The sequence below is a fragment of the Centropristis striata genome, chromosome 19 (genome assembly GCF_030273125.1).
Source record: "Centropristis striata isolate RG_2023a ecotype Rhode Island chromosome 19, C.striata_1.0, whole genome shotgun sequence".
NCBI classification, from domain to species: Eukaryota; Metazoa; Chordata; class Actinopteri; order Perciformes; family Serranidae; genus Centropristis; species Centropristis striata.
The window spans coordinates 15,287,633-15,307,795 of record NC_081535.1 but is presented as its reverse complement, the minus strand read 5'-3'; the positions used below and the strand labels follow the sequence as shown (position 1 = coordinate 15,307,795).

General features: G+C 37.7%; 2 protein-coding genes across 3 annotated transcripts; one reads left to right on the top strand and one right to left on the bottom strand.

Moving 5' to 3' along the window:
- Positions 1–34: 34 nt before the first annotated feature.
- Positions 35–7,578, top strand: coq4 (coenzyme Q4 homolog (S. cerevisiae)). Of its 2 annotated transcripts, none has more exons than XM_059357745.1 (7): positions 35–164; positions 3,128–3,283; positions 5,003–5,099; positions 5,195–5,297; positions 5,393–5,522; positions 6,172–6,265; positions 7,043–7,578. In XM_059357745.1, exons 1-7 carry the CDS (start codon positions 80–82, stop codon positions 7,224–7,226), a joined length of 849 nt encoding a protein of 282 aa, XP_059213728.1. In that variant the 5' UTR covers positions 35–79; the 3' UTR covers positions 7,227–7,578. The 2 variants fall into 2 exon arrangements, with proteins under 2 accessions (XP_059213728.1, XP_059213727.1); XM_059357744.1 differs by having other exon boundaries at positions 80–164; positions 3,125–3,283.
- Positions 7,579–10,348: 2,770 nt separating this feature from the next.
- Positions 10,349–17,279, bottom strand: bspry (B-box and SPRY domain containing). The gene is given in 7 exon segments (XM_059358181.1): positions 10,349–11,441; positions 13,126–13,250; positions 13,384–13,409; positions 13,516–13,746; positions 16,094–16,192; positions 16,795–17,180; positions 17,183–17,279. Coding segments are annotated over 7 exon segments (1,500 nt in total). The 3' UTR covers positions 10,349–10,905.
- Positions 17,280–20,163: the final 2,884 nt, after the last annotated feature.

The window sequence follows — 20,163 nt, the reverse complement described above, 5'->3', positions numbered from 1 at the left end:
GCTAACGTTTAAACGGATTAAACCCCGCCCCTCTGCCACGGCTGTCCCGGAGTTCAAAACTATCATCAGTTGACGGCGCATGCGCATTAGGTCCACAATGTGGCTCCACTGTAGTAGACCCTTTCGACAGTTCTATACACGACAATACGTATTGATCTCCAAAGGTATGAGTTTCTTCCCTTAAAGCTACGCGTTTCTGTCTTATTTTATAGGCGAAAGGCTGGCCGTTCTTTTACGATTGATAGCTAGATGTTAGTTGGCTGTTAGAGTGTACAAATTAATGAATGTCGAAGACTAGCTGGCAGCAGAAAGGGCATAAACACTCCACAGCTAACAGCTATTGCAGGGATGGGCAACTTAAATGCTGGAGGGGGCCACAATTTTTCATGGACACTACCACAGGGCCACATATAGGACCGTGCACTTAACCAGATATGATGAAACTGCAATTTTAAATATGTTTACAGTGCAGTAACTCAACATATGTCATGCTCAAATGCATGTATTCCTGTATTCCTATTTATACTGTAAATAGGAATACAGGAATACATGCATTTACCAATACAAAAGGTTTGAAGCAATTAAAAAATAACCACATACTGTGATTTTGTTTTTCAGTGCAAGAACAGCAGACCAACATTAATTGCAAGAAGTAATTGTGTGCATTTTTACACTGCACTTTTAAGATTTCATGCTCAAATGGATGTAGTTGTACTGAGGGCCACTTCAAGTGAGGCTGCGGGCCGTATGTGGCCCCCTGGCCTCCAGTTGCCCATCCCTGAGCTATTGAGTGAGCTAGCATCAGATACATGTCACATATTGTATTAGATTATATCAATAATTAGCTTGTCAGATATCTATGTCATTCCAGGACAAGCAATAGAAAACATCCGTCATAATATTGCCACTGAAAGTGTCTCTGCTTTTTAAATTATACCGAAACTTGACTGAAAGGAGTTACACTATACTGTATGAATGGACAAACAGCTTAGTCACTCATATTATGTCTTGTGAGCATGAACTGGGGAGATCTGAATCATCAATTTTTCATTTCCATATCCAGATTTTCCCCTAAGAATCTGCTCACTCTTTCTCACAAACATGATCACACTCTGCCCCAGTCTTGGTCCCAGAATATGAGCTACATACTAGCTCATGCATTATTAGTAAATTGCTGGTTTTACTGACTTCTACTTTCATTATGTTTATTATTGAGGTTGTAGGGGGTGGAGTATATTATATATAGGTGTCTCATGTCTATAAATTGGGTTGGCCAAAATATTGAAACACCTTTTAATTAGGGGTGGGCGTTATATATCGATATAAAAAATTTATTGATATGTTTTTAAATGTGATATGTAATTAGACCATATTGCATATATTGATATAGTTCAATTATTTTTTCTTTCTTTATATATAAATGATGCCCTTACTAGGGTTTGTCATAATTAGTTATTTTGTAATGTTCATTATTCGTTTGTCATATAAATATATTTATATAAAAGATTGGCCTATTTTATTTCACAGGCTATTTGCATTTAAGATATTTTTTATTTTAATGTGAGCTTTATGGAGCTTTGATTTTTTTTAAAAAGGTACTCCTGTTGTTATACAGTATTTATGTTCACTTAAATAAACCGTTTCAATAAAACTACCTGTGACATGTCATATTTGGCTTTGACTGAACAGTTAATCTCACTTTGAGATAAATATATATATCGTATATCAGTATTCAGCCTAAATATATCAGGATATGACTTTTGGTCCATATCGCCCAGCTCTACTTTCAGTATAATGCAGTCCAGTTCAACCCCACTGAAAACTACAACCTCAATAATGAACACATAATTAAATAAAATTAAATTAAAAATTAACTCCTCTCTGCCACTGTCAATGTAAAAACTAACATTTTTATCTTTTATTTTTTTGTTTGTTTGATATGGACAATGCACAATACATATACAATGGCAAGAAAAAGTATGTGAACCCTTTGAAATTACCTAATTTTCTGCATTAATTTGTAATAAAATGTGATCTGATCTGCATCTAAGTCCCAAGTATAGAGAAACACAATGTACTGTAATGTCATACTTCACTGTTGGGATGATGTTCTCATATTGGGATGCAGGTCCCTTTTTACTCCATTCCTATTGCTGCGTGTTCTTCATGAACAATTCCACCGTAGTTTCATCAGTCCACAAAACATTGCAGTGTTGAGGAAAGTCAAGGTGCTCTTTGGCAAACTTCAGGTATGCAGTGATGTTTCTTTGGAAAGCAGCGGCTTCCTTTGTGGTGTCCTGCCATGGACACCACCAAGTCTTTCCTTGTTACTCTGGAGTTCTTTTTTTTTTTTTTTTTACCTCACTTGGCTTTCTGTGTTGTGCCTTTGGAGTGAACTTGGTTGGGTACCCACTTCTAGAGAGAGTAGCCACAGTACTAAATCATCTCCATTTGTGGACCATTTGTCTAACTGTGGACTGGTGAATACCTGAAGTCTTTGAGATTACTTTGTAACCCGTTACAGTCTGATGCAAATCAACTATTCTTGATCGCAGCTCTTTTTCAGGTTTTTTTTACAGGTCAAAGTATCTCTAAATCTCACTCAAATCTCATTTCATTGTTAGGACTCCAAGTTTGCTAATTCCTGACTCCAATTAGTTCTTAATGGAGTCATTGGCCAAAGGGTTCACTTACTTTTTCCACCATCACTTTGAATGTTTATTGGATGTGTTCAATAAAGACATGGAATATTCTAATTGTTTGTGTGGTATTAGGTTAAGCATGTTGTTTTTGTCTATACTTGAGACTTGGATGCAAATAAGATCACGTTTTATGACAAACTAACACAGAAAACTAGGTAATTTCAAAGGGTTCACATACTTTTTCTTGCCACTGTATTGTATAAACAATAATCAATTATTTATAACAGTATGTTGTAAATAATTGATTATTTTAAAGGTAGCAGGTGGCACAGCTGTTGTATTGGATTGCTTACTTTGTACAAGTGTACCTAGACATCAATAGGTTGATGTGTTGGTATTAGAATAAAACAAATGTCATAATGATTTTTTCACTTTGGACCAGTGGTGTAAATGTTTCTAATGCTGCTCTACCTTTGTATCAGCAGGTTGTGTCCACCAGGTGCGCAGTAATAGTAGCACCGAGTTTACAGACAGCTGCTATGATGGGCTTTATCCTGGACATATCCACACCACCCCCATCCAGAAAGCCATGTTGGCCGTTGGTTCAGGTCTGGCTGCACTACAAAACCCCTACAGACACGGTAAGACTCACACAAAACCACGAGGCTCAGGTTGCATTGTTTGTCATTGTCTGTGCTATTCTTTCTTTGACTTTTCATCTTTCTTTGCTTTATATCAAAAAGGCTTTCATGGGCTAAGTTGTGAAGAGTCATACAAATATTTAATTTGAATAAGTCCCCCACACACAGACTTTAAACAGTTCCTGCCTGTATCAAGGCAACCCTAAAAAAAGAAAAAAAGAAAAGCTTTCTCATGAACTTTAAATAGACCCGGCAGTGCAACCAACTGTATAGTCAAATATGGAGACAGCGCTCCTGATAGTGGTGAAATGGAAAACCCCTAATGTACCAAACGTTGGAAATTAATTTAAAATCAATTGACTGCCTTATGGAGAATTTTTCAAACGTTAAGATTAAGATTCCCTTATTAATCGCACAATGGGGAAATCCAACCTCTGCATTTAATCCATCCTTGTTTACACACCAGTGAACACACCATGCTTGGGAGCAGTGGGCAGCACATGTCTGCGTGCCCGGGGAGCTGTGGGGTTAACTGCCTTGCTTAAGAGTACCTCAGTACTTGACCTGTCAGTCCTGGGGTTTCGAACCGGTGATCCTCCGGTTAAAAGCTGGATTCCTATCCTTTAGGCCACGGATCTAGGTCTTAAAATGTTTTAAGAAATATATTAGAATAAAGTTGACTTAGCTTTAAGAAGCATTTTAGAAGGTCACAAAACATGTTTTTATCTCTGGGAAAAAAACAAAAAAACAAGTTGGGAAATTTGAGATAAGAATATCTGGTCAAACAGCTTTTTCCAATGTCAAGAATGAACCTTCAAGCTCGATTAATTAAAATGGTTTCATGACCTTGTCAGACCTGGATAAGTTATGCTGTTTCATTTGTAGATTGATTGTCTGCGAGAATGAATTTACCCAAATTCATCTCTCTACCAATGAAGTCTAACTGAATGCTACAGCAACATTTATGAATGTTTATCAAATGTTTTGGCTTTATAACTAAATTACAAGACAAGACATAGATGTCTCTACGTTCAAAATGTTTCAACTTCGGTGGAATGAAACCAATGGGACAGTACCTGAGGCTCTTTTCTCACGTACTGTTGATCAGTCTAACCTTTTAATCTCTAGAGACCGCTGTTTCTCTTAAATGTCTTGAAAACAGAAATGAGAATAGATTCAAAGCGAGACCATATGTCAGTACAACTTTCAGGGAGGAAGAGAGCACTAACACCTGTCATGAGGCGAATTGTTGACAGACTGCAGGTGGCTCTTAAAAGTCTGCACCTGACTTTTAGTCTCCACTATTGGATGATCTCCAAAAATGCTATTACCTGCAGTTATATTACCTTTTGTTCTATGCACTTCCTGCCTGGTAAGCACCCAGATCATTCCGGCTCTTCACACTCAGCCTGTAAATCAGGCTCTCTGTGAAAACCTTGTACTCCCCCCAAAACAAACTCTGATAACTCAGATGACATCACCAGCCTTGACATTTTCAGCCAGACATTTTCTCAGGGTCTAAACATTCAAAGTCATAAGAGACTAAACAGCTGTTATCACGGGCTGACTTGTACTCCCTCGATGAGTAAACTGATCACCACAAGCTACGTAATGCACTTCATTAAACTACATTTAACAAACTATATTATCAATGTACGAAAATTGAGAACCTTCAAGTCGAAATGTTTGTAGCAATCTTGCATGAAACTCTCCCCACAGACATGGTTGCAGTACTCGGCGAGACGACAGGACACCTAGCACTGATGAATCTCAGGGACAAGATGAGAAATGACCCTGAAGGCTACACAATCCTAACGTGAGTCACTATTTAGTAACTTTCTACTTTAGGTGCTTGAAAATGTGTTTTTTTGTACAGTTAGTTTAGTCCTTCTTGTCATGGACTGTCTGCAGAGAAAGGCCGAGGATCCGGTTGTCAACACTTGATCTGAACAAGATGGCCTCTCTGCCCGACGGCTCTTTCGGGAGAGAATACCTTCGTTTTCTGGAGGACAATGTGAGTATTTCTGTTACATAGAAATTTCCCCAGAATTCCTTCTCTTAAGTTTCTCTTTCGCCCTCACTCACACATTCACTTTCCTGTTCTGTCAGCATGTGACCCCCGACTCGAGGGCAGACGTAAAGTTTGTGGACAATGAGGAGTTGGCTTACGTCATGCAGAGATACAGAGAGGTCCACGATTTGTTGCACACCTTGCTGGGAATGCCCACCAACATGCTGGGTGAGTCAGGCTTCAAGAATTGAAACTGTAAATGGTAATCATGGTCTCTGACTATAACTCAAGAATTCTAACAAAATCTTACATAAAAGTTTGATAGGATAAAAATGTTTAAATGATGACATTTTATATCCAAAAGTTCAAATTTGCTGAGAAATCATCTCTTTTCTGGACACTATTCAGTGCCATTACTTAGGACCAAAAGGGGACATTATTTGATTGGATAATGAATTGGTGACACTAATCTTATAGCCCACATTGAAACTGTGCTGATTGTAGAGATCTTCTGTGCTGCCAGGTTGAAAATGTGTGTAAAGCATTCATGTTTTGGGATTTGGCGCTGACCTGATGTTAGCTAGCCAATGGTTGTTCCGTACCAGGTGGTGTTTATGCACCTATCAGCTGGTTTGCCATCCAACATTAGTTCTTTTCTTTGAGAAAAAAAGTCTCCTCTGTTCTGGAAAGAGCCTCATCGCAAAATGAACTTATTGTTCATTGTTTATATCTCTTTATGAAAAAAAAGAGGAATAAACAATGTTTAGCAATAGTTCCACAGAAGTTGGTTTCGACAGTTTACTTCCCCCTAATTTCATCTCTGCTCTCAACTGGATCTAATTATTACTCATTTTCTGTTTCCCCTTGCTGCTCTCAGGTGAAGTGGCGGTAAAATGGTTTGAAGCTGCTCAGACTGGGCTTCCCATGTGTGCTCTTGGAGCCATGTTGGGCCCACTCCGGCTAAATGCAAGGTACAATACCAGAGTTTAAACTACCGCACAGTACACAGCACTAAGACTTTTAGTATGCTCTAAAGCAGTATCAGCGGAGGTAGAGTCCAGTGCAGATTGAACAAAAATCTTTGATCTTTGATTTACTCAAAGTAATCGCACTCACCTGTTTCTGAGTTTAGTGCTTTGGTGTTTTTTCTATTTTCATTAGCGATTAAGCTGATTTTTTTTTTGATTGACATTTGTTTCCTAAGCATTTGATATGTGATAGATGTTTTGTTTTGCCTGAGCAACTCCCCAAAATCTATCAAATTTTCAATTTAATGTCATGAAAAAAAATCAGCAAATACTATTTTAGACGTAAAGTTTTTCATTTTTGCTTAAAAATGATTTAGACGATAGATTGATTACTAATATCATAGCATGTGCATTTTCTGTCAACTTATTGATCAGTCAGCTAATCATTTCAGCTTTACGTGACTTTTATGGCATGAATTTGGCCTTTTAGGCTACAGAGGTCAATACTCACACAACACTTAAACATTTCCAAAATAATGGCAACTTTTGTCCAGGTCTTGTATGTAGTGTCATGGAGGGGTAGGAGGAAACACTCCAGTGCAATGTTTCCGTTGTGAAGAAATACCTGTATAACCGTCTCTTTAACTGTAATTCATTAGTCCTTCCTCATTGAGTAACTGAACTTCCTTCAGTTACTCAACGAGGAATGAGAATTCGGTTGTCATTGTGATTGTTGTATCAGGCTGATGTTTCCTTCTCTTTTTTTAACTTTTATCCTAGCCGCTTACAGTCGCTGTTCACGTCTTTGGGCCCTTGGGCTCTGCAGAATGGTCGTCAGGCCCGCTGCGTCCTCAGCATCTTTTACGAGAGACGATGGGCGCAGAGCATCGAAGACCTCCGACAAGAACTCAACATAGAGCCCCCTCCTGTCATAGTCAGTGCTACCAGCAAGAAGAACACCTGAGAAAGATCGAAATAAGGCAGAATGATTCAGGATCCACCAGGCAAAAGACTGTTTTTCAGTGAGCAAACCAGAAATAGTTGTGTGTTTTTTTACAGTCTGGATTCATTAATAAGAAATTCAGAAACTTTCACAATTACAAAACGTTGGCTTGTCAGCAATTACTTTAAATTATGAATCACTTTGAGTGAAGTAATGTCAACGGTTGAAATGTTGCGTGTTGTATGTTCCTCCCAACAAGGAGGTCGGGTTCAACAGGTCATGTTCAACTGCATCTGTTGTTCCGAATATGACAGAAAGTGTGTACTTGTATCAAGGATTGAAAAAAAAGAATGATTATGTCTGTTATTAAGTACTTGGTGTGGTGTTTTTTCTTTCACCTCACAGTCAGAGGCTCGCATGTTAGAATCCGGCTCTTCTGTGTGGAGTTTCTATGTTCTCCCCGTGTCAGTGTGTGTTCTCCCCGGGTCCTCCGGCTTCCTCTCACAGTCCAAAGGCATGCAGCTCAGGTTTCATTTTTGACTCTAAATTACCCATCGGAGTCAATGAGAGTGAGACTGTTCTCTGTCTCTGTGTGTCAGCCCTGTGATAGTCTGGCCACCTGTCCAGGGTGTACCCCGCCTCTCGCCCACTCCAGCTTCCCTCCAACCCGAGTTTGGATAAGCTGTTGAGAAACAAAAGAATTAAATACTTGTCTTCACCACCGTTATCATAACAGAATTTAGCTTCTATCAGTAAGGTTTCCTGCAATGTTCATTGTCTGCAGAGATCAAGATAAAAATAATAACTTAATAATAACTTTCAAATAGTAGATTCATGAAGAAATCAGGAAACTAAATCTGAGCTAACATTTGCTCAGCTTGTTTCTCCTACTTAAGATCCAGAAGTCCAGTGATTAAAATTCTAAATCCATTAAAAATGTCGTTATAAATTACCAGAAGCTAAAAAGCCTATCATAATAATCAAGTTGTTGTCATTAATCAGTCAATTTATGACAGTGACTGGTAAGCAATTACAATGCTGACGTAAATGAAACGGGAATATGAAAATGGTATCATGTGTACATACAGTAAATAGTTGTGCGTGGGAAAGGAGCAGATGTTAGCATAAGCTTTAGATAATACAGCTGACAGGAAGCTTGGCAGGTGTTAAAAAAAAACCCAAAACAAGTTAAACTGTTGTCAGAAAATACCCTTTTCATTTTTCTAGTTAAAGGCATTCTCATACTTAGAACCAATTATAGAAAGGTTATTTTTTTATATGCGTAGAATATGTGTTTATTCCACAACTCAGGAAACATGAAGAGAACCTTTGTGTTTAATTCATTCACAGTACACCTTAGATATATCAGGGTGGTTGTGCAACTTTATATCCCCCCATATTGTTTTGGACATAATGCACAAAGATAAGCCATTCATTTTACAGTGCATTGTGGAAATGAGTAACGTGAAATATTAACCCTTGTGATAACGCATTTCCCTCCAATTAAAGGAGTAAGCCATTGCATTGTATTCAGTTCAGCCAGTTAAATAGTTCTGTATTTACACTTCAACTCCTGTCACATACCAGCGAGCCGTAAAGATAAAATATGATCAAATATGAGAGTCAATAAAAGAGTTATTGGGACATAACTACTAAGCCTAATTCACACTGGATTCAAATCTGGATGGCTTTTATGGGAAGAAGGTTTTTTTAATAGATTGTTTCTCTGAATGGGCTGTTACAAAGTTACACCACATAGTACTGTAATTACAGGATGTATCCAAAATTGCTACATTCTGGGACCTCCTCAGTGTAAACATGTCCATCCTGAAACTATCCAAAGCAATTCTGTTAATAGTAACATGATGATGAGTAAGAGAAGTTAAGGAAAGCCCATTTCCACCAGTAAATAATGACTTTGTTTCACAAAATAATAAGAAAACATGATACAGTTAAAATGATTACCCTTTTTTTAAATTAAACCACTTAAAAGTTTATTAGGTAGTTAAAATGAGCGGAGTGGAGTCATTTCACAGTGTGGTATTAGTACTTTTACTGAAGTAAATGATCTGAACACTTCTTCCACCACTGTCTTTTTTACTTCTTTACTTTTTTTACATTTATTTATTTTCTTTATTTTCTTGAATTTTTTTTTTTGTTTGTTTTGTATTTTATTTATTATTATTTATTTTTTTCTCTTTCCTCTCCGATACTTTGTCATTATTTAAGTCCACAAATATTAATTCAACAGGTATATACTTTATGTGCTCATTTTTCTGGGTTTTTGACTGATTGTAATCAGCACCTGTCGCTGTCCGGGGTCCTGGAAAACATTTTCACCTCACTGATCTGACAGTGCATTATCTGATAGATGAGTCATGTTTGTGATGCTGGTTGTGAAGCCTGGACTTTAGTGCCCCCTGGTGGATTTTTGCCGCCAAAACTTTGACTAGTAAGTAGAAGTGTTCACTTCTACTACAGTATTATAACCTTTATACCCAAATTGTCTCTTTATTTTGGACTTTAAAAAACTAGTGCAAATCACTGATCTGAGTCACTTTGCCAGATAGTTTTGCTAGGTTTCAAACTGATTTTTACAACTATGTTTCTAATGGAAAGAGGAGACATCAACTGTCTTCAAGTAACGTACAGGATGATTTTGGGTTATTCTATACTTCTATTTCAGAGGGAAATACTTTTTATAATAATATTTTGACAGTTTTAGTTACAAGTTACTGTACAAATAAAGATTTTTGCCAACAAAACATATGAAAATGTAGAGCTAAAAACAGTAGTTGATTCATCAAATGACAGAAAGTCCATTAAAGTAATTTTTACTTTTTACATTTCCTGGCTCCAGTTTCTAAAATGTGAAGAATTGTCAACTTTCCTTTTATTTGTTCATTTATTTATTAATAATTTTGAGCTTTTGACTGTTGGTTTGGCCCAACAAATCAGTTGAGAATGTATTCAGGAGATTAATCCTTAAGTAAAATAACCACTTGTAGTCCCATTAAGTAGTTGCATGTTAAGTGATATGAACTATATAAACTGAGATATGGCAAAAAATGAATGCAGTACAAGAATCTACAACAAAAGATGTTAAAAAGCAAGTGAAGAGGTTTATGAGCCTGCAAAATAAATAATTAAAATGGTTTAATAAGTTTAAAGGTTTTTGCTTTTTCTGTTCAGTTTGGCCTGGAAAAATATTATTCCAAAGAAGATTACTAAATCATACTTTGTGCATTTATGGAAATGTCTATTGCAGAGTCTGAAAATATTACAGTCAAACTGTAATAATTTGTTTACTGAGTATATACCATCAATACAGAATTACATCTGAGTATTTCTATTTTCTATAAAGAGTCTTGGTGAAGCTTCATTACACAGATCAAACTTTAAAATCATAATAAAAACATAAAAAAACAGTCATCAGTCAAACAAAATACTGTTCCAGCGCAACTGTATAATATGATCAACAGATAATTATCTGATTATCTCTAAATTAAGACAATTTTGAGTTAATAATAACATTAAAAAAATAACCATCAGCTACTGATGGAATAGCTAATAAATAGAAAATTGATGCCTTTGATATCTGCACAGTCAGGTGGAGGAACTTCAGCTGCTGATCATATTTACATTAGAGAAAGGCGTTTCTTCACATGTTTAAGGTCATTTAGTGTTTTGGCAGAATGTGTCAGTGCAGTATGGTGATACTGCGGTCAGTCACAGCAAACGCCGGCAGCAGCGGAGCACTGAAGTTATGTGAGACAGAGTACAGCACGGCGATGGAGTCCGGCTCGTAAAACAACAGCGTGCGACTTGGCCAGTCCAGCAGCAGGCCGATTCTCTGGGGTCTCCTCGCCACCTGCAGGGGCACCTTCTTCTCCGCATGGCAGAAGGAGTAGTCACCGTCATAGTGGGAGAGCACCCACGACTGGCTGTTGTGGCCGAGCCGGGCCTCGTTACCAGAGCCTTTGCGGCCAAGAGAAGTGTAGCAGACCCCGACCTTAAACGCACCGCTCTGACCCACATCCACCACCCAGCTGTGGGTGCCGGAGGACATGGACAGCGAACCCAGCGCGTTGGGCCAGCAGTCGAAGCGTGCGGGGTCGTAGGGTACCGGTTGGCGGGGTTTTTTGTGCTGGAAGGTCAAAGTGCAGAAGTCGTCAGACAAGGACAGTAGAGGGCTCACTGTACGCTCATCAAACTTTAAATTAGATGATCCATAAGCTGTAGAGAGAAGAAAAAGATGGATTGAATGTCACAAACTGCTGCAATACTAATATATTTCCTGCACGCTTTGTTATAGATAGGAAAAATACAGAAAATCAAAAGAATTGCCTCTGCTCATGAATCTTCAGTACAAACTATACATGTGATAAAGAAACTAAAGTTTAAAGAAAGCAGTTGATGCAGTGTTGAAAAGTGAATAGTATCTAAAGTAGGTTTATTTACTCAAGAACAATTCTGAAGACTTTATACTTGTATGCAGTCGTGGGAAATGTAGTTTTAAGTACTTTATACTCTAATGTCATCAAGTCACAGATATACAGTAGTTACCAGTTACTTTTCTGATATACATTGTTCATATAAAATCTTACAATAGAGTCACTTATAGTTGGCATATACATTAGCTGATGAAAAATAACACATATTTATCTATAAAGCAAGAAGCGTCTGGCATGAAGTTGTGCATCCGCGATTTTGAAGAGTTTGAATACATTTTTCAAAATATCATTATTTACGTAGGACGTGTTGCGGCATTGCACTGTTTCCCATCGGACAGCTTTTAAGGGAGCTCCGCTCCACCAACTAAGAACGGCCATGCACCACCACCCACAGAATCGAGAAAGAGCTATCAATCTGTCAATCCTTTCCGTGTCTGGGCCGGGTGAGGTTTCCCGTGTTGAGTCAAATTAAGTTGCAGGCTCCACTTCGCTCTGGATTTCCACGCCTGGCTCATCTCATCTGTAAGTCTATTTAGCCTACCTATCTTTCGGAGTTTTAAAGTACGCTACAATGTTCGATTTTCCAATAATATTCTAATAGTTTCCAGCAAATATCAATGTTGAATGTGTTTGTGCTGGATGGTGTGCGTACCTTATGAAAAGTAAGTGTGTTATGGAGTTGCAGACGTTGTAGTGGTCTGCATGTAATGTACAAATACAAACTTCCTACAGGCACTGCACTTGTCAGTATTAATGTTTAAGAAATCACAATTTTGTCTTTTCTGCGACCCGAGTACGGATAAGCGGTTAAGGATAATTAATGAATGAATTTCGTCTTTTTGCATAATGATTACTGTACTGTTACCTACCGTAGGCACATTTGATCTGATAGTACATCTGTAGGCTACTTTTTGAATGGAGGTATTGTTACATTGTAATATTGATATTTTCCATCACTGAAAAATTGTCAAGAAATGTTTCTAATGGAAATGTTTGCTTGCAAAGTTTCTCAGGGTGTTTTTGTTTTAAGCATCATGTTTGGTACTATCACATACACAAAAATGTATTCAGAATTTACAAAATTAACCTTTTGACTAAAAATGTACAGTTTTTTGGTTTTTCCAGGTTTGCATGCATGCTAACTACCATCAACAGTAGGGTGCAAAATTAACTTTTTTGGTACAGCAGACATTTGGCTTGTCATAGCAGGAAAAGCACTGACCCCACATGCACAATATGGGGGCTTCACCTAAGTGGAATGCAGCTATCATTAATAATATTGAATACATGTACATGTACTGTACATGAGTATATATTAATGGCTGCTTAGTGAAGCAAATGCACTTGCCACAGGCTAGTGGATGGTGCTAATTTTGTACCCCGATCATCAGTTTATGTAATAACCTTGTACGATGCTGCTGGATCTGTCACTTTGTGCATGAAGATTGAATAACAAATCTACTAACCATTTGGCCCCAGCAGCACTGCAGAGGCCCACAGACCTCTCAGCAGCTTGCTGTCACTGCAGCCTGGGTTCAGATTGAGCTGGTCAGTGTCACAGGGCTCTCCAACCCCCTCTGCCTCCTCCACCCTGACACACACACACACACACACACACACACACAAACACACACACACACAGCAAGAAGAGAAGAAATGTTACATCTCTGGTATTTCCCGAGCAAGAAAATATTCACAAGCCATGCCATGTGATGAAACATTACCTCTCAGCTATCTCTTGGCAACTAGTCTGAAAGACAGGAAGAAAGTGATTACTCTTCTGTATGTAGTTCGGTATTTTACGATCATTATCGGGATACTGTACAATGATCCCCAAGAATGTCCCGGTCTCTCACCACCAGCTGTGCGTCTGGAGTGTGCGTCAGCGTGTGCACCAGGCTGGAGCGTGTTTGCGTCAGATTCTCCAGAGCCTGTCTCCAGTGGGCTCTCTGAGTGAGGAGACACTGCTCCACCCGCTCCTCCTCTCTCTGCACCTCCTCCAAGAGACGCTGTTCCTCCTCCTCCAGGGCCTCACGTGCTGCGCTGACCTGAGCCACAACCTGCTCCCGCGCTGTGCTCGCCGCCACCTACACCAAGAGACGAAAAAGGAGATGAAAATATGACTGGTGGTGCAGGAGGAGAAATAACATGGTTTTGAATCTGGTTGCATAATCAATACTGTATAAATATGAGTAAAGTCAACAATTTGATTGTAATGTTTTAGTATTTAAAGCCCATACATTTATCTGATGTTTCCAAATGTATAGAAAGTAAAAAGTTATTTTTAGATATGCTTCAAATTGTGCTATATATATTTTTTTCTTCTTCAACAGTTTAATCTAGAAAATGTCAATCTTCAAATTACAATTAGATGACAATGCATATATGGCACAATACAGCCCCCTGTCATTATTAGAGTGGTGGGCATCACGTTATTATCACTGGGAGTGACTACTTTATGTTAATACTGATATTTAATGTGAGTTTTGCATCAGTGTATTTGATTTTCTGGATCATCCTGATCATCAAAAGTTTCAATCAAAATGATTGTATCCATATTACCCATTCACTCCTAAAATTGTTTGTTTTGTCCAACCAGCAATCTACAACCAATAGATATTCAGTTCACCATAGTCCATATTCCTACTAAGCTGGCGTGGCTAAACATCAAAAGAACTGTATTTCTGGGTATGATGGACTAAGAGTTAAAGACACAATGTCTATAGAGACAGTCAGGAAATGCTGATAACATGGAATATACAAAATATATACGACAAGACAGAATAAACAACAATAGAGGTGATTGCCATGTATCCATATTGACCAATTATTTGTTTTGTCCAACCAGCAATCCACAACAAATTAATAATGTGCCATGATAAGAAAAATATGATATGATATGCTGAAAAAGAGAAAAGCAGTAAATCCTCATATCTGAGAAACTAATGTGTGTTTTTTTTCAGTAATGCATGAATTTACACTGTGGCATTTATCATCTATAATAAATGTGTTGTGATATATCGGTATTGACAGTAATTGTTTTTAAAAATGAAAATATTGATATCATGTTAATAATACATATGATAATATCATGTAAATAGTAAACAGATTCAGTTATTTCTGTTTCTTTCCATTCTCACTTTGTCACCTTTGCCAAAAAAGAGAAAAAAATAAATTAAAGATACAAAGAGACCAAACACAGAGCTAAAACAGAGTGAATACTAACCAATTTGTCTGGTGGCTTTAAGTACAACTCCAAATTAATGCTGGATGTGTAAATAAGCAACTATTTGCTAATAAGTTCATCATATCATCTTAAAAGATGTCAATGCTGCATTCACAACTGTTTCCACTGCTAAAGTTACTGCAGGTCTGAAAAGACATTATCTAAAAAGCCCCAGATCTTGAGTAAAGCATCCCACAAATCAAACGTTAGCAAACATGTGGGTCAAACAGTGTCACGCCCAAGTTAGTGTTGTTAATCAGGAGGCAAACATTTGACAGCACATGAAAGCACAGAGGTGACATTTGACACATTCGACTTAAGACCTGTCACCATAAACAAACACAATAGCTACAGAGATTCACTGACAAGATTTTCTGCCAACAGCATTGTTTGCACGGTATCAACTAGGTTTGTTTTTATGTTGGTACAGAGACACGTTGGTGATTTGAGTCTTGCTAAGATAAGATATCTATTGCCTTTGTTGTTTTTTGAGGTTTGATCTGCTTGTGGTAACTTGTAACCTAGAAAACTACAAATGCATGACTGTTCCTCTGACAGAGGTTAATAAATATCGGTGCACTGAAAGAGGCAACCTTTGTGCATGGTGGTGATATATTGACTGAATCAGCAAGTTACACATCACTCACAAACTCTTTTTTCTTTATTACTCTCTTGTGCAGTAGTACCTAATTAAACATACATATACATTATGTTATAAAAAAATAGTTTGGAAGAAAAAGGTCTGATCACTAAGTTGTTAAAACTGTTAGAGGCAAAGTGAATTGTGGAAAAAGACAGTAACACCTGATATTCAAAAGAATTCAGATTTAGTGTTGATTTCTTACACAATTTATTTTTCCTTGTTGATGTGATAATTACTCAATAATTACAATATTGACTTATCAATATCAATTGACTTGGCAGAAATTATTAAGATCATCTCTATATAATTAGTTATATTAATATAATATTTATATACATGCTTGTTTACATTTAAAAAAATCATATTTCAGTGCAATTAATGGGTAAGTATCCACATTCAAGGCACATGTGGGCTGTCACATGTTTCATAAAGGCGAGCCAGACAACATCAAACACACTGTACTTGTGAAACAGTGTAGGCTCCACTGAGCAATGTGCATCAGTATTGAGGTTGGCAGGATCATTAGTGTGTGGCTGAGTGGGTGGGGATCAGTGGTATTTCTCACCTGAAGCTTTTGCTCTTTGGCTGTCAGCGTCTGCTCGATAAACCTCTCAATCCTCAGTGCCTGCAGCTGCATTTTCTCACACACATCCACCAGTTGGTTCTGGTGAGAAACACACACACACACACACACACACACACACACACACACACACACACACACACACACACACACACTCATCAGCTGGAGACACAACAAGAAAATCCTGTCTTTTCAAATACCATGGAGAGGAATCAGCGAGAAAAACTACATGTAAAATGTGGCACACCCAAGAAGGAATCATGAGGTGCACAAATTACACTGTCAAATATGTGAACACTATTTTCCACACTTTATTAGTCAACAAAGTGAGGGGCTGAACTAGGAAAAAAACACACTTTCTCTCATAAATTAACTTAAACGTGAAGTAGAAGGATTGATTTACATGCTGATGAGGTAAAATTAGTAAAAACATGTCTGACAGTTACAAATAAGGTACATTAAGACTAATAAGGTATTTTGACAAAGTGAAAGTAAGCTTCCTGGTAGGCTACTATTTCTAACCCTTGAGGTATCCTCATAAGGATAACATTATATTTAGGCCTACCCTGTACATTCCCAAAGCAAATATAACCGAGATATTGCCACAGCTCATTAAAAAAATATATTTAAAAAATATATATAAACAGCTGTTACATATGCTTGCAGTGTTGGTATACACTCACCCTGACTGCGGTTACTCTGGTGGCCAGAGGGGTCACGGTGTGTCCGTGGCAGGGGCCCACGATGGCGCAGTGAGAGCAAATAAGCCTCTGCTCGGTGCCACAGAACCAGTCCAGCTCGGACTCATGCTCCACACAGAGCTCACACTCCCCGGAGAAGATCCCGGACTCGGTATCGGTGGCGGTGGTCGCAGAGGGTGAGCTCGCCTCCTCCTCCTCCTCCTGCTCCTTCTGTTGCTGCTTCACTCCGCCGCTCAACACCGAGAAAATAGGCTGCTCAATATCCATATCCGTATGTTTCACGCAATATAAAGTCTTCTCCGCCGGCTTAGTCGGCGAAGACGGGCATGTTAACTCGCAGGTTATGAGCTGCTCCGTCATGGCACAATAAGGCGACAGGTGCACCGGCAGAGCAGGAGTCGCACCTACAGCAAGGCGCAGTAATACAGGTGGAACAGGTGAGCTCAACGCGGAAGTAACACGGACATCAGAGGTCAGAGCTGAGTGAAAAAAAAGTTTCTGCTCTGCTGGTTTTCAGTTGTTTGATTTGGGCGTCAGCTGATAACCGTCTTTTAAGTTTGTAGTCTATCATAAACAGGTATATTATATAACTGACCTCAGGCTATAAAAAGCTGAAATTAAACGTGTTTTAAGTTTTTCGGCCTTTAAAAATCAGATTTCTAACTGTGAAACCAAAGTGAAGCCCAGCCACGGGGGAACCTCAAATCAGAATCAGATCAGTAAAACTTTATTGATTCCTGGTGGGAAATTGCCTTTGTTGCAGTTGCTGCTGTAATAGGAGAAAGAAAAAGAAATAAGCATGTCTGTAAATAAAATAAAGCTTAAAAAGCAAGCTACGCTTAATATACAACAACAATAAAAATACAAATGCAATAAGTCTTAAGTAAATAGAGATAGGCCTATGTACAAATATAAATATGGAAATATAGAAATAAAGGATATATATAGAGAGATGTGTACAAATATGTAACAACAGTGTGGCAAATTGAATTATTGCACATGATTTCTATACATAAAGTCCGGATTGCACAGATTAATTATCATAAATAAGTAAGTTGTGAATAATGTGGCCGTAGCTGCTGACGGGTTAAATAAGTCCAGTGGCCAGTCTATTGACTCTCATCCTAAATGCAATTTGCGGGATTTGACGTTATCACATCTTATAAATGTGTAATGGTTTTGTTTAGAATTTGCCTGCATCAATGATATGTGCAAATAAAGTGATAAAACAGGCCAATATTAAAATTCACAATCAATTAAGAACGAATGCAGATTTCTTTCAATATAGCTGTTGTTATACTTCACATCAGACTAAACTCGATTACAATTTTCTTTAAGTCATTTGAGACAACAACATTTTGTAAAATAACAATCTGATTTTATTAAAATATGATTTTTACTGAAAAATGGATGATGGCAAATTGTCATCCAACCATATTGTGAAAGGGATTGTTTTCTATCCAAACGTTTCCCCTTTGAGCTTCCCTGTTTACTAGATACCATTGTGTGAAATTAGTATATTCACATTTTCCAGGGTGGATAGGTGTGCCATACATAGTTTCATCATATGTCTGTGTGCTGAGATCAGGATGCAGCCACACCCCAAGACTGAGGTATCTGTTTAGAAATAGTGAGTAACACCCACTGTCTGGAAAAACCTCCAATGTTCTTTAAAAAAAGATGGTCTACCCTGAGAAAAAGCCAGACAGATTCATTTAAAATGGCTGGACAGTCAGTTGGGTTTGGTTCCAACCAGAAGCCCAAGAATTATGGTTTTATTTCTAAAGCAACACCAGGGTGCAACCATAAAATACTTAAATTTTATATGGATAATGTTATATTAATAAAACTGTTTACAATGTTAAAATGCCTTACACAACGAGAAGATATAGAGATACTGTTTTTTACAGTTTGTCATGTGAAACTGGAAAACTAAATAAATTTACTTCTGGCGTAATATATTTATTAACTGACATATTTGATTATTTATTTTTGCCTTATTTTACCTTTTATCATTTTCTATGTATTTACCAGTGGATGCCAAAGAGGTTTAAATCAAAGGAATGTAACTGGCTTTATATGTGTTTGTATCCTCTTTGCATCACATCACTTTTTAAACTCAGCTCAAATGAAAGACTTTTTGTTCAAGCTTCTCGTGGGTTTAGGAGGAAATAGATCAAATCTTGAAATTCAAACCCACACAAGGAACGACACACCTCCCACTCCTCCCAGCTCCATGTCTGTGAGTAACTGGAGAGGAGTGATTGACAGAAGAGAGTCATGCCTTCTGGCTCAGACAAGGTGGGTTTTCGCACATTACTTTGAAATGTGAACAGCAGAGGCACAGGGCTGTCATTGTTTCTACATAAAAAGCTGTTTTGTAATGGGAAAAACTTGTAAACACCAGATATACATGAGTTCACATCATGAAACCAACAAGGGTTTCCTGTGCAAGAAGTTTGTTGTGAAAGAAACAGTTTAATGCATACTGTAAAAAGTGGGGGAAAAAACAACGAAACAAAAATATTAAATAATGCATGTTTGAAGCTTCCATCTCTGAAAGAAAATTCCAAAAAGACTTAATTCAGCTTCTTCAACTGAAACAATCTCTGAAACTCTTCTTGAAGGATATACTGACACTGAATTCACTCTATAAATCCATGGAGTAAATGAGTGCTGGGACATTTTTGATGACTTGCCGTATACAGTTAGATTTAATGGCTATCATCAGCACTTTATCAATTAATCAAAATATTATTGTTTTGTTGAGTGAAAACCATGTGTTTATAACCCGTCAGAAAACCAAAAATAGATTGAAAGCATTAGATCTGACAGCAGCATCATTTACAATCTGAGGAACTTGATCAAGTCAAATACGTACACAATGGAAACTATGTGACTGTATTTCAAAAAGTATTATTTTAAGTCATAGTGGAAGATATCTAAAATCCATAATTTAAACTTCTAACTTATCTAACTTATTCTTATGGACCTCTTCTTCTAAACTGACAATTTTCCAACTTGCTAACTTTTTGTAATACAAGTCCTGATCCCCAGAGGGTGCACTCACTTCATTAACTGAACTGAAAGTGATCTTTCTCACCAGACAGATGTTTCGGAGCTGTATCAAGCCCTGAAGAGTAGAATGATGACTACAATTAGATACATTTTCCAATGTGTGTGGGGATTAAAGGTAATTCCTTTAAATTAATGGAAATAAAATGACAGGTAGTTAAAATGTCTATTCAACCGGCAATAATTACGTGCTTTACAAAAGTCAAGGGGAAAAAGTAAAGTAAACATGCAAGGGTATTGGTTATTGGTAATGTTATGTATCTATGTAAAAACATA

Excerpts from the sequence above, each read along its gene's own strand:
- coq4 (XM_059357744.1), top strand. The coding sequence starts at position 80 with ATGCGCATTAGGTCCACAATGTGGCTCCACTGTAGTAGACCCTTTCGA. Across the intron at positions 165-3,124 it reads ATACGTATTGATCTCCAAAG|CAGGTTGTGTCCACCAGGTG; the intron begins GTATGAGTTTCT and ends CCTTTGTATCAG. Across the intron at positions 5,100-5,194 it reads GAAGGCTACACAATCCTAAC|AGAAAGGCCGAGGATCCGGT; the intron begins GTGAGTCACTAT and ends GACTGTCTGCAG.